We start from the raw sequence: 17,128 nt of genomic DNA, 5'->3' as shown, positions 1-17,128 counted from the left end.
GGAGGGGGACATGGAGCAGTTGGGTGACAGCAACATCATCTTTCCAACACTTCTGAAGGGGAAAGCGTTCACGTCAGCAAATGTTTGGCCAGATTCCTAACTGCAATGAGTTGCATCTCTGCTGGTTCACCCCCAAGGGCCCAATTAAGTAACAGCCAAAAGAGAAAGGTCAAGAGGAGCTTCTGTGCTGCCTAAGAAACTCCTGAGAGACACTGAGAGCAGGGTAAATCCACCTGCGCATATCCCAGATGCAAATGGGTCAGATCAAGGAACAGGACCCAGAACGAGCTGAAATCACAGTGGGCTTTTTTTATTTTCTTTCCACTCCCCACTCCCCCCCTCTCTCCCTTCTTGTCTTTTCAATTCAGTGTTAGTTCTTGACTCTTTCTGAAGCGGAGGGTTCCAGAAACATGTAATGTAAAAGGAGGATATCTGAAACCTCCCACTTAGAATTACTATACTGACATAGTGGTAAAGTACTGGAAGAAATAACATGCAACGTTTTAGAAAGTAAAAAAGCATTACCAATGCTTTTACCTAGCTCTGCTCTCACTGAAGCTGAACATTTATTGAGGCTGACAGAGGAACACAGAGCCAGTACTCTGCACCTTTTTAAAATCCAAGACTTTAAAATGTTTTTTTCCTGTGTACATTCCTTCAATTATACATAGCAATCTCCTAAATCCCAGTCTCAGATTTTGGAAACTTTACAAAGCATAGAAATCTCTCCCTCCAAAAGTCATGACTTGCTTGGATTATCGAGAGCCATGAATTCCCACCATGATTAAAAACAAAAGAGACACACCAGAACAATGCGTTGTGGATGACCAATATGATGACCAATATTTGAAACACCCTCTCTTTACCTGGTCTGCTTTTTATCAACCCAACATTATATTTCTGATATTGATAGAAAAAAAAAAATCCAATTGATGTTTTTCTGAGGTAAAGTGAGTACAGAAATATGAGCACAATGAATCCACCCCTGTGCAGGAATGGGCAAAGAAAGCAGAAACTTTTCATGCTCAACGGAAGCTCCTTTGTGGCTATGTCACATTTTTTGCTGATGCTGTGAGCCCTCCATTTAAAGTAGAGCTTTGTGTGCCAACACTCCTGCCACAGCCACTGCCACCCGCTGGTCAGCAATGCAGTCACCACCCTGCAGCTTAGCAGCTCACAACTAAGGTTCATACCTCATTTTAACCTTTTTTTCATAAGGCCCCTGAAAACACAAAGACCTTCACCTCGAAGTAGGTGGCATCATGAACTGAATGCCTTGCTGGCTCACGCAGATGTTCAAGTTATTTGTCAGAAGTTGTAAACAAGATTTGTCTGCTAGGTAACATTGCAAACACCTGGCAACAGGGTTAGCAAGTTCCCTTATGATTTCTGAAGAAAATATCATTAATACTTAAAATTAGGTTGGTCTTACTACTGTTCTTTGATCTATCTTGTAATAATTGAGATACTGAGTACCATCCATAAATAATGCCTATTTTAATCTCTAGCTAACCTAAATATTTATGGGAAATCTCCCAATTAAAATGTTGTCTTGGTTTCATTGCTTGTGCTGGGGAGTCAGCAGTAGCTGAGTGTTAATTCAACTGGTATTCATATTAATGCCATCTGTCCCTGCACAGGGAGTTCAGCTGAAATTCAGCAATAATTTGTGTCCCATTGGAGTCTGTTGTGGAAGCTGCTGAACAGAGAAGTTACCTATACAGATCAGGTAAAGGTAATTTTGTTTATGGGAAGGCCTTTCTGATTAGCACATTTGTTTCAAAGGAAATGTCTCTAGAGTCAAATTTCCATATGTGGGAAATAATTTATTAGTTTTCAAAGGAATCAGGACAGAAATTACAAACCTAGTTATTCTTACTTAGTGTATGTAGCAAATTAGGAATCAGAGGATGCTTGTTCTGAAGACCTTGCAGGAACAGTAATCACCATCTTTCTTGCTGTTGGAGGCAGAGCTCATAAAACAGGATCACAGCATAGTTCTGGTTGGAAAAGACTTTTAAGATTATTGAGTCCAACCATTAACCCAACCCCACTGAGTCCACTACTAAGCCATGTCCCTAAGCACCACATCTGCACATCTTTTAACACCCCCAGGGATGCTGATTCTAACACCTCCCTGGGAGCAAGAATTCATCACAACCAAGTGCAGAAGTAGACATAGAACAGTCCTCCTGCAGTTATTACTCCAAAGAAAGGCACTTCGAGGTGCTAATTCATCTCTACTAAATAAAGAGCTCAACTAGATCCAAACAAACTGTTAAAAATAACCCCAGTTATTTTAAGTTAGTGAACTTGCTCTTTGCAGAACATCCACCACATACTATAGGAAAGGTTCTCTATAATTAGCAACATGTTTTCTGGGCAAAGGGAGGGTAAAAATTTTCCCAAAAATGGAGTTGACCCTTTGGAAATGCAGGAATGTCCAAAATATGTACAACAGGACACTCTCAGTGCAATTGCTTAAGAAGTGACTGCACTATTTCTGCCAGTGGTGCTGCAGACTGCATTGCACAGTATCACAATACATGTATTTTTAAGTAGAGCAGCAAGACTGAAGGTAGGAATTACTTAGTGTAAATCATGCACGTGAAAGGGGTGACAGTTTAGTCCCAAACAACTGGAAGTGACATTTTGGCAAAGCTTTTTTCTCAGTTAAAAGAAAAAGAAAGAGAGTACTTGTATCTCATGGAAATGTTATTTTCCCTCAAGGGCATATTTTGAGAACATGATTAGAAGCAAACATTACTGCTTTACATGAGGTGACTTTGATACCATCAGCTCTCCATCCCAGCAGAGGAAATTCATTGTTTTTCACAGAGGGTGCAGAAGAGCCCCAGCTGCTGATGGGGGCTCACAGTGCAGAGACCATTGCTTTCTCCTCGAAACACATGGATCTGCAACTCCAACACTAATCTTTCCATATGTGGGACTCATCCCCCTCATAAAACAGTTCTGCAAACACAGCAGATAATTGAAGACTATCAAAAGGTGAAATTAGTTAGTTCTGAGATTGTCATTGTTGGGGAATTCAAAGGAGTAATAACTAAAGAAACACAGCCAAGATGTTCAAGAAACATATTTGGGCATGTTGAACTCTGGGCACCTCCCCTCCTTTCACCATGCTGATACAGCATTTTTTGCCATCAGAACTCCAGCAGGCATGGCTGGAGGAGGAAAAAGGTACTCTTTTTTAGATGGCTTTCTTATTGGAGATTAAAATCATTGCCTTCTGCCTAAAGCAATATTCTGTTGAAATGGAAAGACCTTAAACACCTTCTGAAATGATATTTAACCTCCACCTGCTTGTACGTTTCTATAAAGGGATGAAAGGTGTGGGAGAGGTTTTTTGCAGCTGAAGAATGAGTTGTGCAGCTGGTTCAGTTTTATCTGTTAAATGTCTTGTTTAGTTATTTATGTTGTACACCCCAGAGCAGATTTGCATTTCTAGTTGTCCATGAAGTAGGCTTAATCTCTGTTCCAAGTTAAAATGACTATTATTCCCAGTGATGCCTACAGCAGCTGCAATGCAGCATGAGCAAACAAAGAATAAAATGCAGTAAACTAAACCATTCCTTCCCAGTAAAGAGACACAGAATTTTCTCTGATTTTTGCCTCTCTTACTAGGAGCTTGTCACTCCCCCTCCCATATTTCTGTATAGAATTTGTTAATTCAGAAGTAGATTTAATTATTCACCACTGAGGGGTAAAAAATTTAACAGACAGCAGTAAGGACTCTTGAAACTCACGAAGAAAGAATGTTTAATTAGCATATAGGCACAACACACTGCCTGATATGCATCACTAACAATACAAAGCAATAACCTCAGGTCAAAAGATAAGTTACAACACATGCAAAAAACATCTGGATTTTGCACTAAGGAACAAGTTAGATATAGGTACATCAGTCAAATAAACATACATCTATTCTCCTAAAGAACAAAACTTCAGAGACTATTTAAAAACTAAAGGTACAATGAAACACCCATAGTTGAGCAGCATATTGGACACAAAGCATTCTACACAGAAACATTTAACCTTTGGAGGCAAAAAACTGTTACAGGCAAATAGCTGAGAGCCAGATCCCCAATTTTTAACTTATGTAGAGCTCTCAGTGAAGCCTAAGGTATTATCAGAATGAGGTCTGAAGGATTTTGCTCTTAGTGAATAACAATTATGAGTGAGTAAAAATGTCTCTACCAATGAGAATTTTAAATCACATGTCTAAGTCTAATGGTTCTGATAAGACTGTAAGGAGGAAAGACTGAACATCCATACAAATAAAACAGTGTTTTTGTAAAACCCTTAAAATAAATAATAATTATGAAGTTTGGGATAATGAACGTCGGGAAATCAAAATCAATGTGGTTAAAGTTAATAAATACCTTAAATTGTTGGGTTTTTTTCCTACAGAACTATAATTGGGATTAAGAACCAGGAAAGCAGGAAGGGGACAGACACCTCTTCCTTAGTTTTACATGAGGGTGATCATTCCCAGTATCTTCTCTCACCACTAAGCTACGTGTGTTACAGGGCTATCCGAAGGACAGTGACAGAATATACATTTACTGCCACTGTAAATTCAGAGGATCTGTGCCTTCTCCCACGTGATGAGTGATCACGGGCTCATTCTGCTACCAAAACTGGTGAACTCAGTGGGGGGAGGGCAGGGATGGGGGGAGTGAAGGCTGGGGTGAAGGCAACTCTAACCCCGTATCAGCGTGTGACAAGTGCTGCCTTGTCACATGGAAGGGGACGTGTCTGTGCTGCTGCCCAGCTTCCCAGATAACTACGGCTGAATCTAGGCTGCTACTTACGCAATTAAAAAATACCCCAAGACTCCACTCGGACTTTGCTGGCAAAGGTGCCCAGTGCTGAAGCATTGGGTGGAATATGCTATCCCCATGGCAGCTGGCCAGCCCCTACACCCGGAGGCATTTTTGTCCAGAGAGTGCTGAAGGGAGCAGCCCCTCCAACGTGAGAACTCTTGTTGCATCTGGCAGGGCTAAGCAGCTGAGAAAGGCAACTAATGGGTGCTTCAGCCCTTCTCTTTCTTCCAAATCCTCAGTCAGCTCCAGCTGCAGAAAAGCAACTCTGCTCTGCTTACACAGTGTAAAAAGCCATGATGGACAAGGCTCTAAAAGACAGCAAGATCCAAATGACAAGGTCCTCTCTTAAAGAGACATCCTCCCTAAAACATCAGAGGCAAATAGTGGGTGTTTAGTGACTGGGATTCCCACCTTTATACATTGTATGGCTGTGGTGGAGTGGCACAGAGAAGCTGGTAGCACGGAGCTCCAGGATCTCTGTGCACTGCACTTGCTGGTTATACGGATGTACCAGGCAAAGCCTCACACGGAGCAGGTTGCTGCTGACCGCTGATTTTTGCCACCGCTGCAGCAGGACTTTAGCAGAGGCACTCAAGCCACTCAGAGGTGAAGCTCACAACATGACTGCAGAGCAGACACACTGCTCTACACTCAGTGTGCAGGATTTCTGCAGAACTGCTGCTTCCCAGTCTTGGTGAGGCTTGCAACACTGGCTGAGGGTTGTGGGTAACAAGGTGCATGATCACTTGACTCAGCAGTTGCCTCCTGTATTTTAATGAACGCATTGTATCCCCAATCAAAAAGATTAGTAATAGTCACCAACAAATCAAATTACTGTGACCATCAATTTTTTTTTTCCTTCTTTTTGTTTTTTGTTGCTCTGAACAGAAATCAAGTATCTAGTTACTCTGTTGACTAATCTAAATGGTGCTACTGACCCAAGAGGTAACTTTTGGCATATAAATAGTAAATGCTCTCCCAAGGTGGCTGAACGACCACATTATCTACGGATTTTACCATGTGGATGCTCAGCACCTTTGAAAAAAGACCACATCAAAACCTTCTCTCTGTCCATTTGCAATACTGTAGCACAAGCACAGCATCAACCCTACATACTTGCAGCCATTAAAACACATTGAATGCTTTGAACTCTGAAGAACTGATAAACCCATATGATATACAAAACAACAAGTGGGGAAAAGAGTATGATGAAGAATTGTACCCTGTAACCCTAACAACTTGTAGGAAATTTGGTAAAATGGGGTACAGGCAGATAAAGCAGCAGTTAATAGCATACAACAGAGATGCCAATTAACACCAACAGTTAATACACATTTTCTTTGTTAACAGAGAACAACAAAACCAAGTTAGGAACCAAAGTTTGGACCACTTTTCCCCAGTTTCTTCCTTACTTCAAAGCGTGTTATGAAACTACTGTGTAGTAACTGCTTTTCTACAGAAGATACACAGTAAGTTGTGATCCAAATAACCCATGCTTTTTTTTTTTTTTTTTTTTTTTTTTTTTTTTTTTTTTTTTTTTTCATATCATGCAATCAGCTTCTTGTCAGTCATTACTGAAAGCAACAAGCACATACTTGACAATAAAAAGCTTCTATAAGTAACATTTTGCAAGTTTGTTTCTATAGCATTCACTAGCCAGAACTATTTTAAGAAGGTTTATGGAATGTCGTTTTCTCTTTCTGACTGCCTTTCCAACTGAAGAATTTTCCAGTACTTGTGGTGCTTTCTCATGCAGTTATTTACAAAGAGATGGTCCTTGTGGTGAAGAACCTTAATGAAATTTACAGTTGCTAAGGTACATTTATAAATGCTAGCAATTACACTCAGACAGAACAAATGGAATTTGTTGTGCAGCTCTGGGCTGGGCCAGTGATAATTAAAGTGCAAATAAAGACAAAAAACACAAGCCAGGCAGATCTGGTTTTTGTTGCTAGTGTTGCAAAGCATCATGATAAGAAATGTCAGCTCAAATAGGCCTAGGTCACAATCTTTTTAAAACATCTATCTCCCTGAGAGCATTTAAGGGAGGTATACAGTGATACAGCCCTGTTTCTTCAACTGGCTGAATATCATTGGAAAAGTAAGGACACTTTTCCAGCCATTTTTTTTATCAGCAGTGCTGATACCTGCATTTTATACTCTGATGCACCTTATAGTGTGTGCATTTGAGTTCACTTTCCATGCAGCTACATCAGGCCACCCTTGACCAGGAAAAATTTATGAAGTACCAGCTAGATGTAGAAATGACATCTATCTACCCAGTATGTCACACAAGCATAGGCTCAGAAAACGTTTACAAATAACATATTTTCTTAAACATATACCCATATGCAAATGATAACTACTAGCTCAGAAAAAAATATAGTTTGCACTTGCTGGCATTCAAAGCTTGCCACTGATGTGAATGATTTCAGAGCTAAGCCAGTGCCAAATGGCTGAACAAAAACCAACCAACCAACCAAAAAAACAAAAAGCAAAAACCCCTCAAACACAAAAACAACAAACCAAAACATTTTTCAAACCACTGATTTCATGTGAAACAAAACTGTCATTCCAGTGCCTAGTGTTCATTGCTGATCACTGCCCATTGCCAGACCAAATGTGTTTCTCTCCACAGTGTGTCCACAAAGTGCTCTATAGCCTGACTTGTCACAGAAGCTGCAGGAGGTGCAGAAAAATAAAGTGCCTTTTACAGGGCTATGTGCAACATGATTAACCATCCCAGTCACTATCCATCCAGATATCTTGAGTTTCAGCTATAGGTCCTAACCTCATATTTCCCAGCTGAAGCTTGCAAGGCTGGCAAATATTTACAGCTATTTAACTAGCTCATTTGCTTTCCACACTTTAAGCCAGTCACCTCAGAAAAGCCTGAGAAGACATTTAAAGGAGTTAACATTTTATAAAGGGTAGCATTAAGTGCGTAGCAGGTATTTTGCACAACTGCAGAGCTGAAGATGCTGGACACTACCTTAATGTCACTCCAAGACAGCAGATGAATGTTAAGCTCTACAAAGTTAGCTTGATATGAAGACACCACTACTGTTACTGCCTCAGTGAACATGTAGTTAGTCATCAACACAGATCACATCACTGCCATCTCATTTAGCTCATTCATCATAATATACCTGAGTATATTACCACCATTTAAATCTGCCCCCTTAAAATGTCATTGTACTTTGTTCATGGTACTAAAGCTTTTTGTAGACTCTGAGGCAAAGCCGGCTCTTCAGGCAGGGAGTCTGGGTTCAATCTTGAGGGAGAGCTCATACAAGGTATCTTCATCTATGATAAGTGTCTTGTCAAGTAAATAGTGAGTGACCTGCAATGGAGAAAACACAGATGAGCAGACTGTATGTTACCTTCATAAAAACTCGTCTGCTTCCCTTTCACACTTCAGCCCATGTTGGATCCCCTCATATGTTGAGAGACACAACACCTCACTTGAATGGTATAAAGCTACACCAGCAGTGCTCTAGGAATCAAGTACAGACTCTTAGGAAGGGGTAAATCTTCAACTGAAATTACCTAAGGCCACACTGGTCTTCTGAAGTCTGAGATTAAATCTCTGAAGGCACAGAATGTCTTGGGGTGAATTTTCATCACTTCCATGAGGGACAAGGGGAAAAAAAATACAAGGTGCACAGAGCACCAGCAGATGTCTGTGCCTGTATCTTGTCCCTTAACTGTGGGACTCTGGGGAACTATCCTTTCAACTGGACCAGGAGAACACATTTCCCCTTAAACCTGCTCCCTCATACCCCAGACCCACCAAGGCTGAAATCTTTAAAGAGCTTCCAGAGAGAAAAACTTAATTCTCTATACTGTGCCAAATAAAGAGTACCTGCCAGGGTGAAGGTATTACAGGCTCTGAGGATCTGCCTGTATTTCTGTACATCCTCTTTCCTTTGTATGTGGGAGCAGAAAAGCTTGATTTTAGCTTCCAGTAACAATTGAACCTTACTAATAATTGCTACCAAAGCTTTGATTTTATTAGTAGGGAACAGTGCCTAAAAAGAGCCTTACCTTCTGCTGATGTTCGATGCGGTAGAAGGTCTGCTGGAACTGGCGAATCTCCCTGATAATATGTGAGATCTTTCAAAAGAAAACACGTATATCAGTAAGTACAAGTGCATTTTGACTACAGGTAAGCCATATATATATATATATATATAGTAAGAATTTGGTGCCAAATTATGCAAATTATCCTTGGAGGATGCAAAGAAAGGGAAAATAAAGGGTAAGGGTCATCTCCCTAAATTTCACTTCCCTAAATTAACCATTTACTGTTCAGTCAGCCTCAAGTGAGAAACCTTGTCCTCCCACTCTCCATAGTGATAACTTGTCCTCTCTTTGCCTCGAGTTCCAGAATATGTAATTCTAAGAAGTGCATTAAGCAAAGATGAGAAATTTCAGTGCTTCCTTCTGAGTCATTGTTGTTAACCATAATTACTTGGACAGAATCAGACAGAACATGTGTCAGATTGGACAGAACTGGACTGAAATCAACTTTAAAATACTTTTCTAAATAGACCCTAACACTTGATTTCTGGTGAATCACTATATTCCTTTAATTTTGGTTACTTCAAAAAAAGCCTGGCTTTGGACAGATGCTTTTTCTGTCCATTATTTCTCAGAGAATAAACTGGAGAGAATTCATCCTGTAAAAACACTCAGTTTACCAGAGGGTGGTGATATAAGACTGTGTCAAGAAATTGCTTTCAAATAGCTACCTATCTTGCATGATACCAATATACTTGCTCATCTTAGAAGTTAAATTCAAAGGAATGAAACTATTTAAATCAATGATCAACTCACAAAAATTAAATACCTGTGGGGAAGCTATATAATGAACTGAAAATTACCATTCTCATTTTGGAAAAGTTGACAAGGCCATCGTCAGTGAAGTTTGGTGTTCCTTCTTCAATGAATGCCAGGTCCGTGAGGTACATTCCAAGGTAGGGAACAGCAGGTGGGTTACAACTGTGAAAAAAGAAATCACATTTCCTGTAGCTAAACTTGAAAACTTTTAATAATTCACACTGATTCCCTATTACTTTATGTATTTCTAAGCAATGGGTTACATTAATTTCTAAAACAAAGAGCTTCTCTTTAGTTGTATTTGCAATTCTCTGTAGCAAATTCAATGATTTCTGGCCAATATTAATGGCAGATAACCTTTAGTAACGGTGGAATAGGGAAAGGATGGAGAGGAAGGACAGGTAAAGTCTGGAACCAAAGAACACCTTCAAGCATTTTTCATTCCTGTCTGACAGATAATCTCAGAAATGGATCCTACACACAAGCTGCAAATACATGTGGACCTGCTTTAGAGGGGTTGATATTCTGCAGTTGTGTAAGCACCCAAGGATATGCAAGGATCTGTGTATGTGTGAGTGAGCATGTGTGCACCTGTGTGCAGAAAACATAGGAGATATATATGCATTCTTATACATATACTTACATATACATATATAGATGCATATACAGATGAGTATGGATACATATATATGTATATACCATTCTTTCAAAATCTATTCAGGCCTCCTCAACAGTAAGCACATAATAAAGAGAGATGGAGGGGTAGCAAAGGTGAACTAAAAAACTGGGAAGAGAAACAATTTGATTTGATTTTATTTGAGACAGGACTGGGATAAAGATTGCTTCCCTACTGCAATAATCACCTGCTTTGCACTGACTGATTCTTGCCCAGCAGAAATAGTAGCAAACTTTGTTTTCTGGAGCTCTGGCATAAGAAGGATGCAATGTGATAGCTGTACTCTTAACTGAGGCAGACTGCTGACAACAATTAGCAGTGCACTTAATTCTGTATATTTTTTATGCTAGATGGGTGATGGCTGTACACAGAAAAGCAGCATAGTAACTGGAAGGTGTATAAAAATATCTGTTCGTACATAGTGAGTAGAAACTTTTTTTAATTAAAAGGTATTAAGTCCCAACAGTATGGTAAAAGTAAAAATTCACTAACTTGAACTACACATATTTTGAAACATTCTAGTAACTATTCTAGTAATTCAGCTCTTTGCTTGTCTCAAGATGATTCAAAGCAGTTGTAGCACTCAATCCTGGAAGGTCTATTTCTGATTCCAGAACCTGAAAAAACACAGGGTTTGTATTCATGCATCTGGTGTTGATACAAAAATGGTAGAATCCTGGATACAGGATATTTTGGATACCAGGACTGCATTAGATCCAGCACATTCTGGCAGATCAATTTAAGAAAAAAACACTCAAGGACTACTGTGCAAAAAAGCCAGGTTGTTTTGCAGGGTGGCAAACTACAGGGGTCTGGGAGGCTAAAGGAGAGGAAATAGCCTTGTACATTTGTTTTGTTCTTATGTTCCTCTCATCAGCCACTGGCCACTGTCAGAAACAAGATCAAGGTTCTTTGATCTGACCCAAGCTTAGTCCTAAACTTTAACTTCTTATCTGGAACAAGGACCCTGGAATCCAGGTTTTGAATAAGAAGTTTTAGTTTTAACCTGGCTTTATGGTTATTGAAAAAGTTTACCAGTGTAAGCAAAACCCCAGGAGGAGACATTCACACAGAATAATAGTGTAATCTGTTTCAGCAGTTCTCTGGAGATACTGAATTTATCTGTCAGGGGTACTGATTAACAGGATACTCAGCAGAACAATAATGACAGATATAGTAAAGCTAGGATTTAAAAGGTTATTGGGTTAAAATATTATTAAATATTATTAAAGATCAATCAGCAAATTCAACATATATTTTCCACGGCTTATAACAAAATGTAATTGTATACTGTAGGGAAGCATACTTTTTGAGTGTTTCTCTAAGGTTTTTAAATCTTCCTTCAGACGAGACAGTCTTCTGAAGCTTGTCCATGAGAGCTTTTGTCTAGAAAGAAAATACATTAGAAATGTCATAGCTGCTGCACAAAAATGGCAGGGATTAAATTTTACAAAAGGTGAAATTCACTTAGCATCTGCACCCTGTTTTCGAAAGTAGCAACAGGCATTAGCAATTTAGCTTTATTGTAGCTCCTAGTTTATTTCTGAAAATGGAGATGAAGCAGCATTAAAGATGTTCCTTCAAGTGATACACAGAACCTGTATCTATGCTAATAATATTAGCCTACAAACTCAGGAAAAAATACAAGTTCATTAACTTAATGGTCAGCAATTCAGTTTACTGTGCATAGAAGAGCATCAGGGAGAGGATCTTGCATCCTGCTAAGGACCCTCAGTTCCATTTGCTGAAATTAAGGACAATAAAGGATGTTTACAGTCTGGCAGTTTACACTAAGCTGGTTTTACCTTATCTTTCTGATAAAAGCTGAATATGTGTCTGACTGTATATTGCTGTTTACATAGATTACTTTCAGCAAGCACTATCAGAGTTTGGTTACATCAAAATAAATATTCTTTGTAGTTTATTTATACAGACAGTAGAGAGAACCATGAGAAATTTGTCATTTTTGAAACTGAATTTGCAATTAAGAAAAAGCTGTAGGCAGAAACAGACAATTTTTTTTTTTTTTTTTTTTTCTCAATAGTAAGCTCAGATTACATTTCCAGTAAGGACTGGAGAATTGTGCAACAACATGAATCCATTGTTGTTTTTCACTTGTTTTTTATTGAGAAGTTTAAAAATCTAACAAATTGTAAACATAAAACTTTCTATAGATAATGTCTTAAATAACAGTCTACATTGAAAGGATTTTATATATTTCAGAGTAAAACAATGCAGCACCATCTATAAAGCAGCTGAAAGTCCCTTCCCACCTATGATTCTATGATTCTGTGATAAAAGCTGACTTGAGAAGGCAGTACAGTCAGAATGTATTTTAAGTGGATTTCATTGCTTGGGTTACTCTAGTGATCTGCAAAAGCTGCAGAAACACACAGAGGAGGAAAGGCTATGACAAAAGTCCATCTTTTGCATGTTAGTTATCCAGATCTAAAATGGGCAACCTGAAATCTTCCAAGTAGCTTACGTACACTATTTATCCAAATGCTCCCTAAGTTATAAATGACTGTCTGACTACAAGTCTGTCCTACTTACCTCCTTGCTGTGCTATTCCATGTGCTAAACCACTTACTTTTCTTTCAAATAGCAGAAAGATGAGATTTAAATTATTCAACCAGTTTTGCCAAACCATTTAAAACAGAGAACATAAAAGACTGGATACTTCTCAAGCTGGCTCGTCTCTTTGTCCATCTCATTTCTTTTACTGATAGTCTTTCTCACAGCCTTAGTCATGCTGCTGACAGCCTCAGCAGCAAGGCAAGGGTTTAACTTGGGCCTCTAAATGCAAAGATTGGTTGTCTCTTCCAGTGTAGCAAAACACTTGACACAGTGAGAAGAAATGCTGGCACCTCTACTGGTTTTCTGAAGACAAGGAAAGATGGCTCCTATTTCAGGCAGCTGACCTGACTTTACTTACAACTAGAAACCAACTAGATGTGCATATCTGAAAGCATCCAAATCTAATCTTCTCAAATATTTCAATATTTCAGGCTCAAGTGTAGTCTCAGGCACCTGCTAATTCCATTGAAATCCAGTTTGTTCTGACAGATATTTAATTAATGACATTTAAAAATTATTTTAAAAAGGAAAAATTAAATAAAAATTACCTTGATGTGGAATACTGGTACCACTCAGTGCTTGCAGCAAATAGTGTATTGTAAAAGCCTCAACACTTACAGGGCAAATCACCTCTCAACCTGTTGTTCTCTGAACAATAAACCCACGAAATTTAGAAACCCAACTTGTTATTGAATATTTCTTACCTGTTTGGATACTTTACTCCAAGTTTTTTTAAGTCGGTAGATTGCACTTCTGTTCAAGGCTGATGTAATTTCTAACACACCATTATAATTGTGCAGACATCGACAAATGTCAGCTACTGCTACCCACTTCTCAATCGAGTTAGCCCGAGAGCTGACATCAGCATAATTCATGATTTGGGAGGCAACAAGGTTACTCATCTGGCCAAAGAAAGTGGAAGAATTTTAGGACATTTAAATACAATCCCTTTCAGCCTATAATTATTTAATGAACAAGGCAGAAAAAACCTAAAGCACAGCAGAATTATGGCTCTTAATAAAGCCAGGGAAAGTGTATTGAGAACAGCATGGTAGGGGCAACTGGAACAAGGGAATGATGAAAAGAAAGAAGTAATAAACCTAACTGGAAGGTCACTCAGTAAAATCCAAGAAAAATGAGAAAGAGCAAAGATGTGTCTGTGGTTAAAAAAAAAAAAAAATCATTACATAGATTTGGTGCTGTATTTTCCCTCTCTGGAGAAAATTTTGTTTCCTCTGTAAGCAATAAGACATTGTAGTAGTTTAATATGTTCTACTCTATTGCCATTGAAATGCGATAGGTGCAGGTTCCTGAAAATGAGAATCTTCATGTGCTTTGATTTAAAAGTTTAATCACAAAAAACTTTAACATTCAGCCACTACTAGATAAGAAGTTGCATCACATTGTAAAGAAAACAGATATTTCTGTCCCAGAGGTCATAGACAGTGCCAATACACTCCCTAGAAAGCAATTTATCCTGAAGAATACTTACGTCGTTAAAATGCTGACTGGTTTTCATAATATTGGGTGTTCTCTCATTTTTATCCACTTTCATCCAGCCTTGCCCTAGAAACTCTCTACAAATTGAGGGGAGAGAAACAAACAAAAATGCTTTTAATAAACACAGTATGGCCTCTGTCTCTAACCATAACCAAGGTGGATTTCAAGTCTACCTCATTTTGTTAGAAGCTAATAACACAGCTTTACACTAGTTCCAGCATTTCACTCTACCACTTGTAATGTCTTCTGAAGCAGTAAATATTATAAGGAAGATTTATTTTTTCTTTTAATCCCCTCCCCTGGCCCCCCATCCAAATTTCAACATTGTGACCCTATTTGAAACTGGTCTTGTCAGCTTACATGGGTATATCCATGCTAAATTGCTGTATGAAAGAAGCTGATTTGACACTCCCTCCCTAGAGGCTCAGCACTTCTATTCTCTATTCACCCCCAGAGCCTTAGAACACAGTTTGTTTGGTTTTTTTTCTTTCTTAGCAAACACCTCAGTCTTTCAAAACACGATCAGATTAAACGGCAGTGAGAAGCAATGAGAAAAACAGCCAGAGGACATTATCCTGCTATATATGCAAACCTTTTTGTCACTATCATGAATTAGTGTAGTGCCTAACATTGCCAGTCAGTAACTCATCCACCACACTCACTTCAGTCACTCGTAGGAGAACACTTACTCATAGGGTATGCTTCGGAAAACTACGTGATCTAAAAGGGTTATTTGCTCTGCAAGCTCCATGGCCGACAAAGTCTCAAAACACTCTGGTTTTGGACAATCGGACTGCAAAAATAAGGAGAACACTTAATGATCTCTTTTTGCATCAAAGGACATTTCAAAGCACAGGGCATTAGGAACTTCCTATGAACTTTGAACACAGAGCTGTCACTAACTTCTTTGCTACAAAGAAATAAGAAGGAAAAAAATTTTTTAGCAACATAAGGGTAAACATCAGGCTGGAAATTCACAGGACAACAGGCACATTGCAAATTATAAGTATGTCTAGAGGCTTGAGTCTGTGCATTCTGAATTACTTTCCACATTATCACTCTGCATCTACTTCATTGACCGCACTCTTCTTCAGACCAATGCAATGCACTATGCAGTGCCAGTGACTACAGCTTGGAGGATGGGCATTGTTGGTCAAGGTCAGCTATGGTTCTAATGGGAGCTGAGATAGCAAATGTTTATTACTTCATGTATATTAATATATTTCCCCCTTTTCTATCCTTTTTTTGAAATCCAAACTGTAAAATTTTGTCCTGTTATCTTTAATATGGGCTCCAAATTCTTACTCTCACTAAAAAGTAATGTACATTCCTGATGTAAAGGAACAGTACTTCTGTTCAGATGTAAAGCTGCAGCTGTGCTACATTTTAATGACTTAAACCATGACATTTCTATAGGAGAATTTATGTTTAAATTACAGGATGAACTTACCATCTGAATTATATCCTCTATTTTTAAATGGGTATCGTCTTGATCATCCTGAGAAAGAGCTCTGAAAAATTAAGTAGCAGAACATAATTTATAAATTAAATGGGCATTGGTTATGGAAATCCATATCACAAATAGTCAATACTAAAATAAATTTATCTAAAATAAATCTTAATAGTGGTACCTAAAATCTCATGTCTTAAGTAAAAGTGTACAAAATGGTAGAACACCTGTCATATAAGATAAAATGAGGCTAATGATGGCTTAAAATCTCTGTGTTAAGAACCACATATACTGCAGAATTATCATTTACAATAACTACTGTACTTACTTGAATAATAATAATAATATGAAACTATACAATATAAAATATCATTAACGTTATTGTTGTTGCTTGTTGGTGGTGTTCTTATTATTAACCAGGTGCCTTCAATTGTGAATGATCCCAGAAAACCAAATGGTGGAAAATTACATCTCAAGCCTTTTCTCAGATTCTTAAATTACTGTGCTAAATGGTACTTTGGAGAAATGTTTCGAATATCAACATTTTAGAAGTGAAGGAAGGACAGTGAAAGTAAAGGGATGCATAAAGCGAGTAGCTCATTGGGAAGTGTTCTTGTTTACTGGCACTATACTGTCCAATTCAGTGCCCCACAAAACCAGCTGTGAGTGTGGAAACAGACAACAGATTGCTAGCAGATTCTACTTGTAGAAAGTACATGATTTGCTTTCAGTAATACAAGTGTTAACTGAGGCTTCCAATTCTGCTATAGAAATCCCATGACTATTAGGGTTACTCACAGAGTAATGCAACAAAAATGAACCAGTAGAAGTAAAAAGTACTCATCAAAGTCCATCTACCTTGATGTATTATCTTGACATATAATTCTAAGATCTTACTCTTTTGTGTGGAAAATACAGATTCAAATAAACCTTGAATAGACTGGATTTGTATAGTGCAGAAAATAGAAGATTTGGGGAGACAGTGCAGTATGTTGGCATGTAAAAGACTGCTTATAAAAATATTAATGACATGGCAAGAAGTCACTGGAGCTGATTCACATCAGAGGAGATTCAGTTTCAATATTTAGTTCCATTTTCCAACTGCAAGTCTGGGTGAGCAATGAAACAGGCTTTCTGCAGAAGGTGTAGAATTACTCATAAGCTGAACCTTCAAGGAAAGGTTAGATGACCGGTTTCAAAGAAGATTCAGCCCGAGTGATCATTCTGCAAAGCGCA

The 17,128-nt window shown here is 38.5% G+C and overlaps 1 protein-coding gene across 1 annotated transcript in view; it reads right to left on the bottom strand.

Annotated features, from left to right (window-relative positions):
• Positions 1-7,750: 7,750 nt before the first annotated feature.
• RASGRF2 (Ras protein specific guanine nucleotide releasing factor 2) overlaps positions 7,751-17,128 on the bottom strand; it is a 121,974-nt gene continuing 112,596 nt past the window's right edge. The window contains exons 20-27 of the mRNA XM_030467765.1: positions 15,893-15,953; positions 15,132-15,235; positions 14,435-14,519; positions 13,647-13,844; positions 11,672-11,751; positions 9,734-9,851; positions 8,895-8,963; positions 7,751-8,190 (exon numbers count right to left, since the gene is read on the bottom strand). Coding sequence (XP_030323625.1) covers positions 8,098-8,190; positions 8,895-8,963; positions 9,734-9,851; positions 11,672-11,751; positions 13,647-13,844; positions 14,435-14,519; positions 15,132-15,235; positions 15,893-15,953 — 808 coding nt within the window. The 3' untranslated portion in view covers positions 7,751-8,097. The remainder of the gene's footprint in view (positions 8,191-8,894; positions 8,964-9,733; positions 9,852-11,671; positions 11,752-13,646; positions 13,845-14,434; positions 14,520-15,131; positions 15,236-15,892; positions 15,954-17,128) is intronic.

The sequence above is a fragment of the Calypte anna genome, chromosome Z (assembly GCF_003957555.1).
Source record: "Calypte anna isolate BGI_N300 chromosome Z, bCalAnn1_v1.p, whole genome shotgun sequence".
Taxonomy (NCBI): domain Eukaryota; kingdom Metazoa; phylum Chordata; class Aves; order Apodiformes; family Trochilidae; genus Calypte; species Calypte anna.
Note: the sequence above shows the minus strand (reverse complement) of the source record. Positions and strands in the feature narration are given on the sequence as shown.